This window comes from Equus przewalskii, chromosome 28 (genome assembly GCF_037783145.1).
Source record: "Equus przewalskii isolate Varuska chromosome 28, EquPr2, whole genome shotgun sequence".
Lineage (NCBI taxonomy): Eukaryota > Metazoa > Chordata > Mammalia > Perissodactyla > Equidae > Equus > Equus przewalskii.
This window is the reverse complement of record NC_091858.1, coordinates 35,909,844-35,930,790: the sequence shown is the minus strand read 5'-3', so window position 1 is coordinate 35,930,790 and position 20,947 is coordinate 35,909,844. Positions and strand designations below refer to the sequence as shown.

The window sequence follows — 20,947 nt, the reverse complement described above, 5'->3', positions numbered from 1 at the left end:
AACGAAAGAGGAGAGTTCTGACAGGAGAATAGAGAGATTTCAAGTATTGCTAAGGACTGTGTGTTCTCTTCTTGTTCACCAAGAACTATAATTAAAGAGCAACGTGTTTTGAAACTACTTTTTGCTTTATGTACTGTGGTTTCTCCCACAGCCTTTCAACTAGAACACGGAGAACGTACTTTAAAAAGCTTAGTTTCTGTTGGTTTACTTATTGGTATAAAAAACTTACTACAGTAACTTAGAATTATCAATTGAGATAAAACAACACTTTCTGTTGAAGTGTTCGCACAATTTTCTACAACTTTCAATGATTTTCTTTTATATGTGTAACTTTAGATTGGAATACTTCAAATTTACTTTGGTATATTACAAAATTAACACACTTTCCTCCCACCCCTGTATGCAAGCCCCTTTTCAATATCTCTCCTTCTCTTCCCAGTGGGGTGGAGTATATTTCTTCAAACCTTATCTTGCCTGTGAGATTTGCTTTAGGAAATGGCATATCAGCAAATGTAAGGCAAGCAGAAGTTTGAAAAGTTTGTCATCTCTTGCTGCTGGGAACTTTCCACCATGACTAGCCTACTGAAGGAACAGAAACGCAGTGTGGAGCAGCCCCAGCCTTCCCAACCATCCAGCTAAGGCCCACACACCTGAGCGAGGCCATCCTGGGCCTCTGCCCCAGCCAAACTTGCCCAGGTCAGAACTGCCCAAGAAATCCGCAAAGTCGCAAGCAGATAAATAACTGCTTGAAGCAACTAAGTTTTGGGGGGCAGTTTCTTATGCAGCACAAGCTAACTGATGCACTTACTTCCTTTTTATCTTTATTAAAGATGGCTTAACATGTGCTCTCAGAGGAGTGCCCCAGGAAGCATGTGAGCCAAGGGAAAATTTATCCCCACCTTTACATTTTCTTCTTTATCTCAGAAACTTAATCCAGTCATGGATAACAGAGGTACTACCATCTTGACAACAAGAATAGAGGACACGCCACGTTCTCAAGTCCTTAAAACCCAAGCAACACGAGTACCTGATGGTCTTTCCCTGGTCTGCCTCTATGATCCACGTGCAGTGGAGGTTGTTGTCGTAGGGGGCTGGGTAGCCAGGAGACAGGATGCGCCCTGAAGTGGCCGCGTGGATCTGACCACCACACTCAGCTGCAAGAGGGACAGAGACAGCAGGAAGTTTACTCCAGGTGCCATGGGTCTCTGCGTAACTACTTTAAAAATAAAAACCATCATGTCTGCGCTATATACACAGGAAAAAAATCACACACATCTATCTGCCTCCATCATTTCTTTCCTTCACTTGTTCCCTGATGGAAGGGCGTTATTGTCTATGTAACTAAAGCTGAGAGTATAAAACAACAAAACTCTCGTGTTATTATTCTAATAATAATTCTGTGCCTATAGTCTCAATAAAATAGAACTAGGAAATCTGCCTTTCAGACCTGAAAAAAATAACACACACACATCTTAGGAATACGTAAAAACCCACGATGGAGAGAGCGTGGTAGAAATCCTACCCTTTTCCAGAAAAATTCAGCCCAGAGCCATGGAGCTCAGGCTCTCGGGCATGAATGATGCTGCACAGTAATCGAAGCCACTTCCCAACTCACCTACACAGGAAGGCAGTGGCTTGTCCCACACCCTCCGGTCGCCGCTCAGACAGGTCAGCGTGTTGCTGCCGTGCATGGCGTACCCTGGGTTACAACTGTACAGGACCATAGTGTCAGTGAAGTGGCCTTCATCGCGGATCCTGTAGCCATAGTTAGGGATTCCGGGGTCCTCACATTTTACAAGGTCGAAACCTAAGAGAAAGGAGGGGAAAGAATGAGCAGAAGTAACAGCAGAATGTGTGCTAGTGTCAAAATCACAATGAAATAGACTAGGCTGGCAAAGGGTCCTTGAAGTGTAGGAAAGAAACAAAGATTGCGTTATAAAAAGGGGAAAACAAATGTGGGTCTTGATTGGGTTTATTTGTCAACTATTTATCGTTTATTGAGGTTTGATCACTTTACTGGTTCTGATCTATTTATATTTTTAAGGGGAATCTTTGTTCCAAAGAGAATTGTCATCTGCTGAGCTGTGTCTCCAGCCAGCATGCTGGATTCTCCAGGAAGCCTCAAAGCTTCCGTGGACTAAACTGTAAGCCTGTGCTGTCTCCATGGTTCCTCTCTGTCACCGCTGGGCACCTTCCAGAAGGAGAGGTCACCCATCAATGCCAACAGGGTACTTTTCAGGGTCTCTATCAGCAGAGCTCACTTGAGCCCATCGTCAAGAACCACCCACCTTCATGCCAACTTCCTCTAAGACTCCAAGATCATAAGCTTCATGGGACATTAAGAAGTTGTTCCTGCTCACAGAAGACAGGGGCTGGTGCGTTACCCCCTGCCACCCTCCTGCGGCACACAGTTAGGAGGCTCCTGAGTAACTCCACACACAGCACAAACTCCAAGAATGAATCATCACAATGACTTCGTCAACCCCAGCTCTTAAGCTCAAAGAAATAGATGATGGAAATGAAGATTTAGCTTCTGCAGGATGGAGAGCTGTATGCTGCTTTGACGGGAGGCAATATTTTAAGGCCATCTGTGAAGGAAGTCCTACACTAACATATTTCTCTCTTTGCATCACAATGCAAATATTGACCATTTAAAAAAGTAGAACTGGGTACTAGCGGTGCCACCTGGGCTGTTTACATCTCTTTCCACCGGACTTTGACTTCTTCCCTTTCTTAAAATAGATACTGAATGTCTGAATTTTGCTAAGTCTGCCTGTCAAACTTGCACTTTGAGATGGCTTCCATTGAGGAAAATAAATCCTTAAGTTCACAGTACCACGTAACCCTGATGATCGCAACATAATCCAGATGGAGTTCTGCAACTTTGTACAGGGAGAGAAAAGAGCACATATTTGATAATTTATACTCAGCTGCTAAGAAAAGTTTCATTCTTACAAGTTTCTATCTACCAAGTATAGGTCTTTATGAACTGTGACTTACAATAACTCTGATCTATTTAAGAAATGTAAATAATTTTAATTCAAGATGGCCAGAAGGAAAGAACACAAAACTATATCAATTCTTGTGGCTGGCCCCATGGAGCAGCGGTTGGGTTTAGTGAGCTCCACTCCAGCAGCCTGTATTTGCAGGTTCAGATCCCAGGCACAGACCTACACCACTCATCAGCCATGCTGGGGCAGCAACTCACATATAAAGTGGAGGAAGACTGGCACAGATGTTGGCTCAGGGCTAATCTTCCTCAGCAAAAAAAAAAAAAAAAAAAAAGGTATATCAATTCTAGTGCAAAACAAAATGATATTTTAAATCACCACAAATGGGAAGTCAGAATTAAGAGAAAGGACCCCACTTACACATAGTTTCAGGACTCGGGGGAATATTTGACTTCCCTAGCCTGACCACATGCTGCCAAGACCGTAGGGGAAACAGTCAGAATGAAGTTGTTGAATTCATGTATGACAAACAACTGTGGTCACACGCCTTGCAAAACGCCTTACAGATTATTTAGCCTTAGCTTCTCCTTTTACAGGAGAAAAATGAAACTGAAGCCTTTGTTGTTCTTGTTTTACTTGGTTTTGGGGTTGGAAGGGAGAGCCTCTGAGCAGTGTCTTAAAGCACAGGAACAGGGAGCACACCCACTGACCCAGCCCAGGATGACCAGCGAGGTGTCGATGGTTTTCACTGGCCACACTTGGAGTACGGCTCCACTAACAATAATAAACAGTGATTCAAAATGTTTCACTATTCTGAATTCAAATTAGGTATCTGAATATCAAATGCCAGTGTAACATAAAATTGGAAACATGCAGTAGACAAACAAAATCCAGGTGTAAAAATTCTGAACAGGGGCCAGTCCCGTGGCCAAGTGGTTGGGTTTGTGCACTCTGCTTCCATGGCCCAGGGTTTCTCCAGTTCAGATCCTGGGCGTGGACCTAGCACCAATCATCAGGCCATGCTGAGGTGGCATCCCACATAGCACAACCAGAAGGACCTACAACTAAAAATATACATCTATGTACTTCTGGGGGGCTTTGGGAAGAAGAAGAAGAAAAAAAAAAGAAGATTGGCTACAGATGTTAGCTCAGGTGCCAATTAAAAAAAAAAAAATGAACAAAAGAGTCAACATCCGTCCCCATTGTTTGGACCGTTAGAACCAGATCCTGGTAAACTAAACATCTGTAGGAGAGATGACCGCCTCAAATGCTAACAGGGCCATGTGTGGCCATCACTGAAGAGCGAGGCCTGTGCATGACAGCTGCCCAGTGATGACCTGCTGTCCTGCTGAAATTCATACTGTGTGTGATCCCAGTTTCCCATTTTTTAAGGAGCACCAGAAATCTGGATTTTTCTTTCTTTTTATTTTTTTGAGGAAGATTAGCCCTGAGCTAACTGCTGCCAATCCTCCTCTGTTGCTGAGGAAGACTGGCCCTGAGCCAACATCCATGCCCATCTTCCTCTACTTTATATGTGGGATGCCTGCTACAGCATGGCTTGGTAAGCAGTGCCACGTCCACACCTGGGATCCGAACTGGCAAACCCCAGCCGCCAAAGCAGAAGGTGCGCACTGTGCCACTGGGCCAGCCCCTGGATGTTTTAATTTTATAAAAGTACTTGTTGAATGAATAAATATTTAAAAAGTGGAGAGTTTTAAATATAAAAGTGGAGATTAGGTTGTTAAAGCTTGATGTAAACAACACTGAAAGAATTAGATGATTTATCTGCATTTAGCAGAGGTGGTAATGAGACTTAGGATGGGGAAAAGCTGGCCTATTCCACCTGATTCTCATAAACGAAGCTCTGAAACGCACATGGCTGCTGAGGACGGTGAGGGCCTGGACGAAGAAATGGTCCAGCCAACACGTCCAAGACCTTTCATGCTGGCGATAAGTTATTTCCTGGTTACACAGAAGACTTTTGTCATAAAAGATTGTCCTCGCTGGAGATTGCTGGCTGTGTTGATAAAGCAACGGCATTGATTTTCCTGTGTCACTTATGCACAGCCTCATTAGCTCATAGTCATCGGCTCCACAGATGGCTCAGGGATATTAATGCTTAGGTGTTCTTCAGATCATCCCTCTTTGTTCAAAGGGCATTGCTTTTAAGGTCTTCAATGTAATACATAACCCAAGTTCTAAAATCCAAAAATACATGTATATTAAACGTAGCTTTGAAGAAACATCTTCCTCTGCCTCAAAACTTGCACTAAAACCTTTTCAGAAGAAGGATTAAAAAACAAGCTGGGGCTAGCCGTAGTGGTTAAATTCATGCACTCTGCTTTGGTGGCCCTGGGTTCACAGTTTTGGATCTTGAGTGTGGTCCTACACACCGCTCTTTAAGCCACGCTCTGACAGCGTCCCACATACAAAATAGAGGAAGACTGGCACAGATGTTAGCTCAGTGACAATCTTCCTCAAGCAAAATGAGGAAGATTGGCAACAGACATTAGCTCAGGGCCAATCTTCCTTACCAAAAAAGTAAATAAATAAATTTAAAAAAATAAAAAACAAACAAGCAAACAAATAGAGAAGCACCAACAAAAATGTGTACTAAACCTTATTTGGCTTGAATTTCTTAGAGAAATATCTGTCTAATTGATTTTTCTATCACTCAGTCTCAAAAGCTGTCTTTTTTTTAACAGTATCATGTCATGAAGACGAGTTAAGCCAAGTTATTTATGATAGACTAGTTACTCTTTCCACTACAGCTGTGCTTTTTTTCTTGTGATGCCTTCTATTGTTTTTTCAAAAGATCATTTAAGTCCTCGATGGCATTATGAAATTTATTAGTATTCTGTAAAAGTCCTACCCTTGATTTCTAAGTTTCTGAAGCCCCGAGGCCTACCCAATGCCATTATCTGAAATGTATTCTCCTTCCCTGTCAGAAAGCTGAAAAGTGTTTGGATGTTCCAGAATTCAGTTTTCCAAATTTCAATCCACTGAGGAGAGCTTTGTTCGCTCAAAGCTTCTCACATGATTTAATAATTCATACACAGTTACAGGTGGATCATAGACGCTTGTACCCAGAGGAAGCATTGAAAGTAGCATTGACCAACATCTTGAAAGGACTAGGGAAACATCTCTAGAAACCCAAGATTTCTCTTCCAATTTGACTCTTGGACTCTCAGTCTCTCCACGTGCACCAGATATGTAACCCACTCTGCTGTTTCTCTCCCCACAAATTGATGAGATTCATTTCAGTTGAGTTTTGCTCGCTATGTGGTTAAGGAGGAATATTATCCGTGTCTCCTAAAAGTTTCCACACTGCTTTTAAACATTGGTAAAATAAGTTGAACTGATGGATAACAGCAGAATTTTGAAATGGCAGTATAAAATTCTATGATGTTGATTCTACGTCTATTTCAGGAATGCATTTTCCTACAGTTTATTAAAAATATCTCCAAAACTCGTAACATTTTATACTTAGATCTACAAAGATATTCCTCAAAGAAGAGGTATTTCCATTTAATTTAAATCTAAAAGACTTTAGAATAATCAGTCTTAGGATTGCTAAATAATGATGACTTAAAAACATAGAGAGGTTACCCTTTTCTATCTTAAAGCCAACAGCCTGCAAGTAATCAGTGTGCAAATACTGACTCTGTATTTTCTTTATGCTATAGAACCTTTAAAAAAGATTAAATCGAGTTATTTGTATCAATGTATTAGCCATTAAGAGTTGCAATTATTGCTTGACTCTATTCAGTAATTCCATTTCTTTCTGGTTTTCAGTTATTCCTGCTTAAGTCATATAAGCAGCAAAGATACTTTCAACAAATGTCAGGCTGATGAAAATTATTACTTCATATCTTTTGCAGTAATTGCCCAGTCTTAATAGCTTTAAGGATTAAATCCTTTATCTCTTTAACATCTAACAAAATATTGGTGTTATGAGAGACTTCCATCTAAGGCTTAGGTATCTGGACCAGTTCTTATCTTCCACATGAATCACTAGTGTGCAGAGAGAAGCTGCTCCAGATCTCATCCATCGTGTGCGTCCAGGGTGGACCAGAAGGAGGGCAGTGATGGGAGCTCTTCAGCCTCAATCTAAGCGACTCTTGAGCAGGTGCCTTCACACTCAGCTGAGCTCTGAGAACACAACTGTCATTGACAAATCTCTGATATCTTCTCTATCGACAACTGAACAAACTTCAAACGCTTACAGAAACCTATTATCTCATAACTTTACCTAAGATTTATTTCAATTTGGATAATGTACTTTTTGGTAAAGATTTCCTTAGTAACCTAAGAAAGGTTGCCATGTGCAAAAAAAAAAAAAAAACAGTCACAGAAAAACAGTGCTTTCACATTTGCATTCAGTAAAAAGGAGAGCCACCCTGAACACTTTAATATTCTCTACCAACTCTCTTTATCTGCAGTCATCTAGAAAGGAGGGTAGTTCAAGAGGAGATCACTGCTAAACTTATTTTTATGGTTCATTTGAGAAGTAAAGTTCATTAATAGTGGATTTCCTGAAATGTTAATCAACCTGTGTTTTTAAACACAACCCTCATTATTCAAGAACGAAACTCTGAGTGAGGTGTGTGTGTTTGATTTTTAAATTATTACCTGTTAAATTATACATCTATTTGTATTTTAGCTATAGCTGTCATTGTTTTCAAATCGATTTTTTTGGTCAGCTACAGTTTTTTTCATTTAATCCATTTCTTTTCCTCATATGTTGTTTTATTATTGTTGCTCTTATTTTACTATTATGTGAGCAGCCCTTATGGAAAGATGCTTTGAATTTCTCAAAAACAGCATCAGGCAACAGGATGGTGATAATGTTTAAACAGAAAAGTGAACTTCTGAGTTCCAGACTGGAACATCGAAAGCCTGTAAAAGTCTAGAATGAAACTCAGATAACCAAAGAAATCACTTATTTTTCTGGACCATCTTGATTTTCATCAAATAAGTTACTAAGATATCATAAAGCAAGGTCATCACAGCTCAGGATTCCAGCAGTCGATCTTGAAATAGTTTGTAAACTAAATATATTACTATATAAATCCAAACAAAACTTTAATGTTGAATACACTCTGTTCTTGCACACAGCTACCCCATGATTCAGATTGTTACTATCAGTTCTGAGAAGTCTCTTGAAAGAATTCAGATCACCCACCTTCTCACGGATCTATAATGCCACACACTCACTTGTCCGTGTTGAGGGTATTTGAAGCTGAGTGTTGGGCAACTAGGAGCAAGATCAAGATCAGGCACCTACATGAGGGCTTGGAAATGGATGGGCTGAAGCTGTTTTACTCCGAATCAGTTTTTAAACACATCCACTTGGGGAATACGGTTCTAACTCACACACTGTGGTAAGAACTTATAATCAGTGCAGTGTCTAAACTTTCAAATCGTATTTATTATCTCTTCTGAGGCAGGGACTTAGGTACTGTGAATAGAACTGATTTAAATGAGTCTCCCATCTCCCAAGGTCTAGTTAATTACACAGGTAGGAAAACAAATATTTTTAAAACAATCTGATAAATGCTACAGTAAAGGTTCCTGTGAAGATTGAGAGACACAAAAGCAAGCAGGAGGGGTGCAGCACAGCTCTGTAGAGGGGGTAAAATTTGAGTTGGTCTAGAAGGATAGTAGGCATTTGGTCATTATAAAACCAGAGGAGAACACTCCAGATAAAGTCTACAAATGCATGGGAATTTGGAAGAAATCTGAGGTCCTGAGAGTGCAGAACCATTTCAGGTGGCATTTGCACTTGCTGGAGCTTTGTTTTAAGCATGTGGCGGTGGAGTGGGGATAGGATTGAAGGGGAGACAGGTGAAGCTACAGGCAAGAATGGAAAGGATGGATTAGCCTTCAGCCCCAGGGAGTTGAGACCTATTCAGTATGCAGTGGGGTGGAGAGAAACAAAGGTGTTTGCACATGGAATTGACACAAATATCTTTGCATTTCAGAAACACAATAAGTAGCAAAATGGAATATGGATTGGACTGAGAAAAAAAGCAGAAAAACTGAAAAGGTATTTATTTAGTGTGAAAAATTAGGCTGTAGTAGTGGGATATGGGATAGTGGATGAGGTAAGATTATGTGCGTGTATGAAGCACACCACCATTTCATCACGCAGATGGAGCTTGAGAGACAAGTGGAGGCAGCAGAGAGACGGTCTGTGATGAGGAGAGAAGACAGAGAAGGAACAGAACTCATGTGAGAGGAGTAGGGGAGAGAACAGAAGCATCATCAACTCATAATACTAGTGTCGCCTCATTACAGATCCAGTGCAGTAATCCAGGAAAACAAGAAAATCCTTTATCGACAACGTCTTCTCTGAAATAATTAAAACTAAACATGCTTTGAACATTCTGGGGGCATGGAACAAGAAAATATCAGGCCTTACAAAGCATCCTGTCCAACGGAGAACCAAGACATAGTAACAATAGCAACAGATTGTACTGAGTACCCAACCAATAGAAATGTGGATAAGTAAAATTTGGGTCAACATCGACACATTCATAACATACGCACATGCCTATTCTCTGTTGTTCTGGGTCTCTATTTTCTTATAGATTTCTTATTTCTTACCAATTATTTCTGTATTTTGTTGTATTCGCTTCTTTTTATATTGTTGGTATATAGTAGGAGGAACACAGAATACTTTTTTAAAATAGGAACTTCTATAAACTTTTGTAAGGATGATTTCTATCATATAGAATGAGACTACAGTTATCTGGTTAATATTAACATTTGTCTGGCAATGGTACTCTATATGTTCAGATTATCCATGTCTTTTATACACTTTATTTCTAAGCAAAAAACATTTTTTGCTTAGAACAGTTTTTTTGCTTAAAACAGTTTTTTGACATAAAAAATTGTTACTCTAATTTTAAATGTAAGCTATTAATATTATTTTCCTAAAATCTATTTTTAATTATGATTTCTACCTGATGATGAAGCTAGTAATTTATATATAGTAGCTTAGTCTATTAATATTTCATTTTATTGAAAAAATATAGAAAGAGTAAAATTTCCTAGTACAATGTCTTCCTTTTTTGACCCGATATATTAACGGGCATTAAAGTGAAAAAGAAAAAAGGTGATTTAAATAATCCAGTTGAGAACATATATCTGGAATATATTATTATCCTAACTAGAGCATTATTTCACTAATTAAATCATTTAGTTAACATGTATTTGTAAAGTCCCTACTGTGTTTCAGATATTTTGTTAGATGTTGAAAATATAAAATTAATCTCAGTCCTGGCCCACCAGGAGCTCACAATCTGTATAGGAACAAAAATAACATACAATAGCTAACACCATACATCTTAAAGGGACATCCATTCATTATTCAACACACACTTCTGAAGCACCTAATATACAGTATGTCTCACATGATGCTGGATGGTATTTCAACACACAGGCAGAGCCTTGCCCTTTGGGGCTCAGGGCTTAATTGCAAGCACTGTTACTACACCAATAAGTGCTTAAGAGAACAGAATGAACAAACATGTTCGTTTCAGGTGGCAATGGGAAGAGTTCACCCAGCTGGCGTCTCCCTTACGTCCTTTCGCAGGGTTTCTGTGAAAGCAGGATGCTAGTACAGGGCAACCCATTTATAGGCAGCCACACAGTACAAAATATGGCTGCTTCTAAATGAGCCACCTGGACTTTCCAAGGGGCGCACAGGTGGCCGCAAATAACACGTCATGCTTGCTTGTGGATGCTTCTTTCAGTTTTACACATGAAAACAAACAAACATGCATACATATATATATTTACAGGAAGGGACATCCAGAAGTACAATGAAACGAGTTCAGCAAACCATATATAGCATTTAACCATGTAGAATATAATTTGATTCCTTTAAGAATGTATTGCAAGACGGAAGGTAGTTTTTATTTTTCTTCTATGCAGCATAATTTACGAAGTAACTTCCTCTCTTTAAATGTATGTTTGTTTGTCTAGGAATAATATGTCTAAAAAAAATAAAACTCAAGATGCTTTTATTTTAAACTCTGACTACCCACTAATTGTTTAAAATACCTTGACTATTCCAAGCTTCTGATTTAACTATTGTTAAATTAACTATTAATTTAATAACTAGTTAACTATTAACTAACTAGTTAACTACTTAACTGGTTAACTATTGTTGATTCTTTCAAATTTGGCCATAGGAGTTTGATGTCCTGAAAAATCTCTATGGCCAAATGCACAGGTAAGAAGAACTGACAATCCTTTACAATATATACTTATCTAATTTAATATAGTTACATAAAAACAGGTAGAAATTAATTCAATCTAATTAAAACTAGATTGAATACAGATTTTGATAGTTTGAGAAAATAAGTATCAATATAGAGCCAACATCTAGACAAAGTGGCAAGTGAAAGACTCTACCATTGTATCTATCACAAATACCATAATTGAAATACATTTCAATTATATTGCAACACAATGACATATTTTTTAAATACCAAGACACATTTTCAACAACGATTTTTTTAAAGAAACTTGAGCATTCCTACCAAGTGAATTATACAATTATTTTCAATGGTAGAAACATTTCAGATTTTTTTTTTTTTACCATCTTGCTTAAGAAAAACTAGATCCACTAAATGAAAATGGTGGGGAAAATGTGTGGAGGGAAATTAGGAAGACAAATGAGTTATTTTTAAAGCATTTATTAGTGGTATAGGCTTCTCAGCATATAATTTTAATTTCTATCATTTAAAATTCAATGATGTTTGTTTGCATTTATATGAAAATATCCAGAATGACAACACATTAAAATTTTTTCTTTTGCTTTAATAGAGAAATGCAAGCTGCGACTAATTTGCTGTTTTTACCCAGCGATCTCAAGTGTCTGCTACTTTCTTAGGACGCACATGAATGGACTGGGCACTGGATTCAGATGTGTGTTTCCATGAAGATGATCATGAACGTGGGACAGAATTTACAGACACACACTCACTGCCATGAAGGCACTGGGTACTTTTGTCTATGCTATCTCCTTTAGTCCTGAAAATAATTGTAGAAAATAGAAAATTAGGATCCTAAGCAAGACATACTGGAGAGTTTTGTCACAGTCGAAATAAAATGTGGCAGCCAGAGAAAGTCAGGCTCCTCTTAGTAGCACGCAGGCCAAGCAGTTTAAGACAAAAAATGCTCAGGCTCTGGTTCAGGGAGGCAGAAGGCAAACTGAGTGAGCCGAGGCAGGAGGAAGTGAAGAAGTGAGCTGAATGAGAAACAAGCCTTGAAAGGAGAGGATTCCTGGCACAGAGTGGGTTCTCTTTGAAGGGGCCCCTCTCCCTCCTCCAGTCTAGTCTTGAGGGGAACTTCCCGTCTCGACTCCTCAGCTACTCTCACCGGGAACAGCAATATGGGAACCAACGAAGATGCGCTCTGACAAACTACGTAAGAGATAGTGTTATGCATCTCCTCATTTGCTAAGGAAGATTCTCTTGATTTTGCCAAAAAGGTAATAAATAATGAATGGAAATCATTTTGAAAAGCCCCATGGGGGATTTAATTCTTCTTTGCTCATAAAATAACTGTTACATTTTCTTTTCTCCGAAAGGTTGTCCACACTGGATGAAAAAACACGTCACATTTACCCACAACCCAGTGGACCTCACACTAATCCTCAAGAGGTCATCCCAGCTGCACCAGCGACAGAGTCCTGAGTCCTGGAGCACTGTGCATCCTCTCTTCAGTTAGTCTTTCTACTCTTTGCCAAAACCAAAAAACACTACAAAAGGAAGGCAATGGAGTTCATACTGGACAATGTCTAAAGTGTCTAAAGTGTGAGAATCAGGACGATTGATGAATGAAAGAGCACCCCTGGGAGAGAGGCTGAGAATGTTGTCATCAGATGACCAGGGGGCCCGGGGACACAGGACTGGTTGGAGGGGATGAAGGATAAGAAGAGGTGGAGGGACCACTGACTACTTCTGAAATAATGTACCAGACCAAGCCCATCCTCAAATTCACTTCCTTCGGCTGGCCCCTCTGCAGTTGCCAAGTGTCCAATGTGAATGCTAATGCTTCTTTCTTTCTGCCCCCATACTGTAAAGATTTTTATAAGAAAAAGTAAAAGATTTATGAAAATACACTGAGCTCTTCATAAGTGAATTCTGCATAAATATAAGGGATTACCAACAATACTTGGATTTATTGCTCCTGTTATTATTCATATGTTGTTACTTTTAGTATTCCACACCAAATAAATACAAAGTAATTGTCAAACCATATGCCAAAATGCACCACCTCAAGCAATCCAGGGAACTCATTAATTCCCAGGAAGTGACAGCCGCCACCAGACCAGTGCTGGCATATCACAGCACTATGAGTACAAATACCAGTCCCCATTTTCCATATCTCATTCTTTCAAAGAATTCGTGCGTGAGTGACTGCCATCCGTCAGCCTAATTATGACTTGTAAGTGCCAGCCCGTCCTCACGCGGCTTGCTTCCCAGACACTCATGATGCAAGCCACCTGACTTAAGAACTGTGGTGCAATCTTAAGGGACTTGTGCTGAGATGTAATGCTTGTTCATTGGGAATTTTACACATGTGATCTGAAGCTTTGTGTGTGCTAAGCATCACGAAGAGTTCAGTAGAGAAACCCAAAGGCAGAACAAAGCAAAGCAGGCAGCCGAACAAATGTGTGAACAAAGCAAAGCCCATGAATTCACTCCCTTCCAAAACTGGCACCACTGTTACGTCTCCCAACTCATCTCGAAGACTCCCACACTCCCCACACCTTGAGATCATCTTTGACTCCCTTCCCTCCATTGTTCCCATGAACCCACTCACCAACGTCTTGCAAAACCTCCCTTACGTGCTCTCTCCAACGTGCCCCTCCTTTCTTTTCTGACTTTCACTTGCTTAGTCCACACCTGCCTCATCTCACGCCAGTGGCTGCCATTGACTGCTGAGAGATTTCCTGGCAGGATCGCCTATGAGACCCAGGTGAATGCCCGTTCTTGTCACAATCTTGTCACAATCCTGTCACAATCCTGTCCCCGACTGCTGTCTCCCTCATCCAGGCTAATTGCCTGATTGTGCATCAGTATTGCTCACATCCTCCAAATCATGCCTGTCCTTGAAGATCAAGTCCAACCCATTCTTGTTGAGGCTTCCTGAGCTCTTCCTCCTGAATACTCCCTGACTTTTTTATGAATTCCACCACAAAACATGTGATGACTGATGAGCTGCATGTTTTCTATTTTTTGATGTTCTCCCATGGATATCGTTTATTACTCCATCTATAAACTCACCTCTCTGAAGATGGGAGCAGGATAGCGAATACTCTGTTTATTACATCACCTAAGTGAGTCGGGCAGTTAAAATAGAAACAGTGAAATAGATTCATGTCACTAGGTTTCCAATTTGTTAATAAGCGCCCTTGATTCAAATAAACTATTAAGCTTCTAATGATTTCCAAGTGTTACTAAAATCACGAAAATAAATCATGCCTTTCAAATTTTAATACTTTCTGACTTTTACAAAATTTGGGCTGACTTAAAAATAGTATTCCATCAGAAACAGGCAATTAGTAAAATTTCAGAATGGATTCAAGAATATTATTTAACAAACCTACAACGGAAGCTACACGGTTTCACATTTCTCAATAAACCGATTGTCCAGAGGGAATCCCATCGGCTCGTGTTGCATGTCTATGTGGAAATGTTTAATGACATTATGTATATAATAAAATGGACATTCCATGGATTATTTTCCATGAAACTATTATTATTATGTGAAATTCAATACAGAAATCTTCAGCATTCAGAACGCAAAATAGTGTTATTTAGGTCACAGTGACTTTAGTTTGATGATGATAAATTAACTGACAAGAAATATGTCAAGCAGCTTTTGGTAGCCAGAAATCAGAAAAATAGAGTCTGAGTGGAAGCAGAAAATTTTCCTTCCCTTCTTGAGGAATGATTCATTTCTGTATATTTCCTATTGGAATCATTCTATTCCTTTAGGTCTGGAAATTTGTCTTTTACACTTTAATAGCAGTTAAATAACTAAACATTCAAATTAATAAAGAAATAATATACACGAATGAGCAGTTTCTTAGCATTTCTTTCAATTAGTCTATCATGCAACAGGACAGATAAGTAATTTCTTCTCCCACACAGGCCCATTTATCCAGGTCTTATTTCATACTGAAGTGCATTACAACCTCTAGAAATTTCCAGATGAGACAGTCATTCCATATACGCCACTTCCAGAATTTTGTCATTTTGGTTCCTCAACTGATGTTTACTGAGCAAGACATATAATGCTTCAGGTTCCAATAAACTAACCAAAGCTGTCGGGAATCCTCTGGACCCCTGACCTCCAAGTGTGGTTGCATCACAGTCAGACTTCCTGACGGAGGAGCCCACAGGCATGAGGGCCAGGTTATCCACCCAAGTGCAGACCACACCTACCATCACCGAATCCCAAAACCTCCACTCTACCAGGGAGGCATTTTTCCTGCTCCTTCTGCTTGCCATTGGACAAAGGAAATATGTCTCTGATTAATGTAACAACAAAAACCCTGTCTTAGGAAATGCTGAGACTCCTGCATTTAGTCGCCTTAACTGTTCTTACTAAAGAGCTTAATGGCATTGACATCTCCCTCATCAGTCAGAACTCAACCCTCAGAATCACGTAGTTCATTCCTTTCTTCACCTCACTTACAATGCAATTCACCACTGGGTCCTGTCAATTAAGAGTTTTTAAATCTGTCCTTTATACTTTTACCTCTATTGCCTTGTTCTGATTGTCATTACCTCAGAATTAGACTATACAACATCCAATGAGCAAATTCTAAGTTCATTCTCATCTATGATCTATGTTACATATCATAGCAAGATTAGAAACCCAGTACCATACCAAGTGACATCAAAACCCCATTATCCAGAAAGAAAATCTTTCTCTCTTCCACTACACATCTACCCTTCCCCATTTTCCCTCGTCAGTCACAGTCGCAGAGTCCGGAAACCTTGACCCTGCTCTCAGCTACTCTCAAACTCCACACCCAAGGCCTCATTCACCCAATTGTTAAAGGAGTAAAAAGGGAAACATTCTTGAAATCATCGTAAGAAAAATTTTACTCTCCTTTCAACAAAATATCCTTTGATTTTTCGAATTTAATAAAATTCAGAACTAAGAGTGTCCAAAACCAACTATTTATTTACAGAAGAAAAACATGGTCTGTGATATGACAGACAAACAGCTGGCTCGTGACAGAGCCAGGAGACTTACTCCAAATCTCCAGGGACCAAAGAAGGTGCATTTCCTTCCCCTTACATTTTACTATTGAGTTAAAATACATGACAGCTAGTGTTCATCCTTGGCACTTGCTGTTGAATGGTGTTAAGTGTATCACTCCAGAGTATTTGCAAATTTCAAGCTGAATATTCCCAACGGCCTTAATATTTTTTCAAATCTCTCTTTCTAATTGCCTTGCATTGGAATTTAACAGACGTGATTATCTTCATATCAGTGTTTTCTGAAATGTTTACTTAGTTGGAAAAAAAAAAACTCATTTGATGATGTTGTAGAGATCTGAATAGCTTCCAAATGTCAAAATTCACGGAGTGGAGAAAAATAATAACTTTGAATCTGAATAGATTTTATGCCTTTTTTCTTTTTAAAGCATCATTAAGAATGCCATAATTCATGCAAGAAATATGAAAATCAGAAATGAAATGACCTGTGATCCGTTATCTACCATTTCCTCTCTGACAAGGCATATAAGTCTCTGAGAATCTTATCTTCTCATGAATGACCCTTTGTAAAAACAATGTATCTGTGACTTTGGTTAATACCATAATTACTGCTTTTTATTTCCCCTAAGAAATAACGGTAAAAGATTCTGTCATCACTCTTCCCATAAAATGTTAGATTTTATAGCATTTGGTGATATCATCTGTCAGCTTTCACTTTATCTCACATTTCAGTCATATGCTTTTAGTTTAATCCTCATATAAATTATTGATGTCACCCTTGTCTGGGTCCTTTCGTCTTTCTCAAAGTACCAGGGGCCAACAATATATTTAATTCTGAAAGCTGAAAATAAATAGCAGTGTGTATCAACTATCAAACTGTCACAAGATATAAGGAATAATTAATTTGAAAGTAAAAAATAAATCATAAAACTAAACCTCATGGAAAATGATGCAAAACTACGTAGAAGCTATTTGTAGAGTGACCTGCACACAACGACTTCTGTAGGGTTTGGAGGAGGGTGATGTGGGTCACCAGAGTGACCAAAAGTCCTAATTAGGCCATTCTCTCATTGCCACAGAAGGGAAGCACATCACGGTGTCGTTGGAATTTTTTAAAACACTGTGAACTCTTACATTTTAGTCTTGGAGATGCTATACATGTCAGTAAGGGAGAAAGATGACAAAACGTCCAATTAGAAGGTGACAGATCTGGATTATCCACCCATCTCTACTTCTCCTTTGCTTGTGACATTGAGTAAATCAACTAAGCATCACCTCGTGTCGCTTTCCTTTCTTAAAACGGTTATGGGAATGCTTTGCCCTTTCCTCCCTCTGGGAACTGGATGGAGATTTATGTCCTGTTTCAGCTGCAGCCTCACCTTGGGGCAGCCTGAGGTCGGAGCCGTTTCATTTCAGAGCAGTGGCTCTGCACAGATTTACCCCAAGCCTCCCTTCTTAAACATGTTATCATGTTTGGCGTAAGTTATCTTCTTAATGATGTTTTACAGTAATTAAGCATGGATTTTGGTGTTTATCTAAAAGTGTGCACATAAAAATAAAACTTTCTAATGCAAACCATGAATTGTAGGCTTGCACTGGGGACTGAAGACTGGGTTTTAGTCTGGCATTCCCAGAGATGGGAGTGCCTTTCCTCTTTATAAAATGTCCATCTTGTTTTACAATAAATACAGAGTTCTCTCTAGGGACTTTCCAGCAGCCTGCCTCTCTACTGCATCTGAATTCCCTGGCCTGCCTTTTCCACTGTGGTATTTCCATTGAAAGTCATTCTACTTTGAAGAATGTGTTCTATGAAACATGATTCTGTAGGTTTGATTTTTCTTGCAGAAGTAGAGTAAAAATGCAATTTGCAGAATTCTTATAAGAAGGGGTAAGCTTATAAAAAACGTATGGCTATGTCCTGATGTATTGAAGGGAGAAGTTTCTAACAATGCCATCCCAGAGCATGCAGTGAAGAGCTTGTCACGTCACTGACATTACAGTCTTCTCTCTTTATGATACTGTCCTTTTGATAGAACAATAAATTCTGAGCATACAACTTAATTTTTCACTTAATAGACACACCCTTCTTAAAGATCAGTTTGAAACCTATTAGAAATTAGGTTTGTTTTTTTCTTCACAGATGAGAAGCACCATGTTTTACTTGATAAGAATTCCTGGGAGAATTGTTTGAACGGTAATCTCCAAAAGAAAAAGAATGCAACCTGGAAACAATAAAGTTGAGGTGCACAACTCATTTTTCTGGGAATAGACATCAACAGATGAGCACAGAGAGACAATTTTCAGACAAGAACAAAAAGCAACTGTGTCAGAATTAAATGTTTGGAGGTTATTTATTAGTTTTTCTTTTAACCAAATTGTAAAACAAGGAAATTTTGTGGGTTTCAACCCCTAACTCCGGGTGCGGTTTTCTCTGTGCCTCTGCCTTGCCCACTCTATGCGCCAGGCATCCTTCTGTACGTCTTCCATGGAAATTCACCTGGACCCAGACCCATTAACTGGGTCACCTTAACTCTTGAGATTACTAATATCTTAACCAGTTCTAGCTCCAATGCATCTTCTCTCCATAACTGGGTCCTCCCAAGCCAATTCAGATCCTGGTTTCTAGAAACTACCCTCGTCTTACATAGGAAGTATATCTGTCCACTTTCTGAGACTCCCAGTGAGGTCATTCTTGTTACTAGTTTAGGTCTATCATTGTGACTCAAAGGCAATATCTAAGCTGCTTAATTTCCCCAAACATGGGTTCCATCTCTGGACCCCACTTCAATTAAATGGATTTCTTCCCTCTGTGTCAGAGTCTCTGGTTAGATAAACCACCTGTGACCTAAGTTCTGAAGCCATAGGCTCTGGTTCATCCACAGCTTTTACCAGGACCTCCCCAAATCCCCACCCACTGGGGCTGGGCTGTCCTTGGACCCTGCCTAGCTTTCCGTTGACACACGATGCTTGATACACTTCTGCTTCAACTTCTGAATATCATCGCACCCTGAATCACTTTTATGAGTTGTCCACCCACTAGGGTTTGTGTGACCTCATATTGACAAACATTGGTCCACAATACCTTACAAAATTCTGTCTGTTCCTTCAAATACCATGTGCCAATGGTCATGTGATTCTTCTCCCTAACACTTATGGTGAAATTCATTCCTATTTTTCTTGGCCCACAGCAATGATCAGTTTTGACTCAAGTCTCTCCAGTTGACATATCCTGGCATAGCGTGTTGGGTGTCCGAGGGCCCTGAAAACATACTATCATGTTCACAGTCATATTAGAGCTGAGGAACAATACACACAAAACAGCCACAGAGGATGAAGGTCATGTGAAATCAGAAAGACAGCAACGAAAACTGAAGATCAAACTTTGGCCTTTCTAATCCAGGTTATCAATAAAGAACGTGAAAAAAACCCAAATTGAATTAAACTGTGGACTTAGATGTATATGATATCTTTTGAATAAAATTCATCAAACCTTAGTAATATCCATAAAGAGTTTTAAGATCATTATATTACTCTTTCAAAATAACATAGCTAAAATCTTATTTATTATAGCTTGCTTGGGCTCAGCTCCACAATATGCCTGAATTTCACCACCATTGGCTAGAAGGAGGAGAAGAAACATAATATCAGGCAGAACCTGGGGCTGAAAGAATTCACCTAAGTATAGAAGCCGCCTCTGTTGGCACAGAGGTGGAAGATTACGGGGTTTAGGGAGAAAGAAAATGTCGGTGCTCAAGAAGGCATTAAATGGGCTTCGTTTATTGTGTTTTTGGTGAGGAAGATTGTCCCTAAGCTGACATCTGTGCCAATCTTCTCTGCTTTGTATGTGGGATGCCACCACAGCATGGCTTGATGAGCAATGTGTAGGTCTGTGCCTGGGATCCAAACCTGCAAACCCTGGGCTGCTAAAGTAGAGTACATGATCTTAGCCACTATGCCACCTGGCTGGCCCCTAAAACGGGATTTTTTTCCCCAGGCAATCATCAATTAGAAAAGAGGTTTGACCAAGTAGGCAGTCCTTGACAGCAGAAGTGAACTCTGCAAGAGATGCTTCAAGCAAGCAAGGTGAGTGATGCTGGATGCTGGACAAGCAGACCATTCACAGCCGGCTTACTCATCACCCCCAGGCAGTGTGACAGGATCCAGCCTGGCAAGAGAAGGAAATGATGAGCCAGAAAGTGGCCAGGGCCCCACCAAGGGGGCTGGGGTTTGGGGAAGGACTCCAAAGTGTGGGAATCATACATGCAACACGTGGAAACTGAGGAAGAGCACTGTCAGACACAGAATCCTGGAGAGGGTTTGGGATGCACACAGAGAGCAGGTGCATAAGAAGGTGGAGGAAACGCAAGGATGCCTCTCTCTGCGGGCCCATCGGATAATGGTCACAGGGGAGCTAAAGTAATTCCAAGACTCTGCCAAAAAACTGACTTTACCTTAAAAGGTCATTTCTAAGATTCAACACTGGTGACAAATTCCTTCCATCCTCTTGCTTTATATTAGAATCTGACTCTCTTTGTGCCTCTTCCTTCTAGTCAGAGAGAAGGGAAGGTAGGTCCTGTAAGGACTGGCTGGGGTTCCTCACACACCTTCAAGGCAACTTGGGGAGTCTGTCCAGGAGAGGCCTGCTCAGGGTGGGAGGAGCAGAGCGGGGACCCAGAAAGACTGACCAACATCCACAGGTGCCTGCTTTGGAGAGATCTGGGTACCAAGAAAACAGAAACT

At 39.9% G+C, this 20,947-nt stretch overlaps 1 protein-coding gene across 2 annotated transcripts in view; it reads right to left on the bottom strand.

The window, feature by feature from the left end:
* The window catches only part of CSMD1 (CUB and Sushi multiple domains 1), a 1,831,060-nt gene that overhangs the window by 297,755 nt on the left and 1,512,358 nt on the right, over positions 1–20,947 (bottom strand). For both annotated transcript variants that reach the window (XM_070598372.1, XM_070598373.1), the window contains exons 24-25: positions 1,616–1,807; positions 1,028–1,154 (exon numbers count right to left, since the gene is read on the bottom strand). In XM_070598372.1, coding sequence (XP_070454473.1) covers positions 1,028–1,154; positions 1,616–1,807 — 319 coding nt within the window. The remainder of the gene's footprint in view (positions 1–1,027; positions 1,155–1,615; positions 1,808–20,947) is intronic.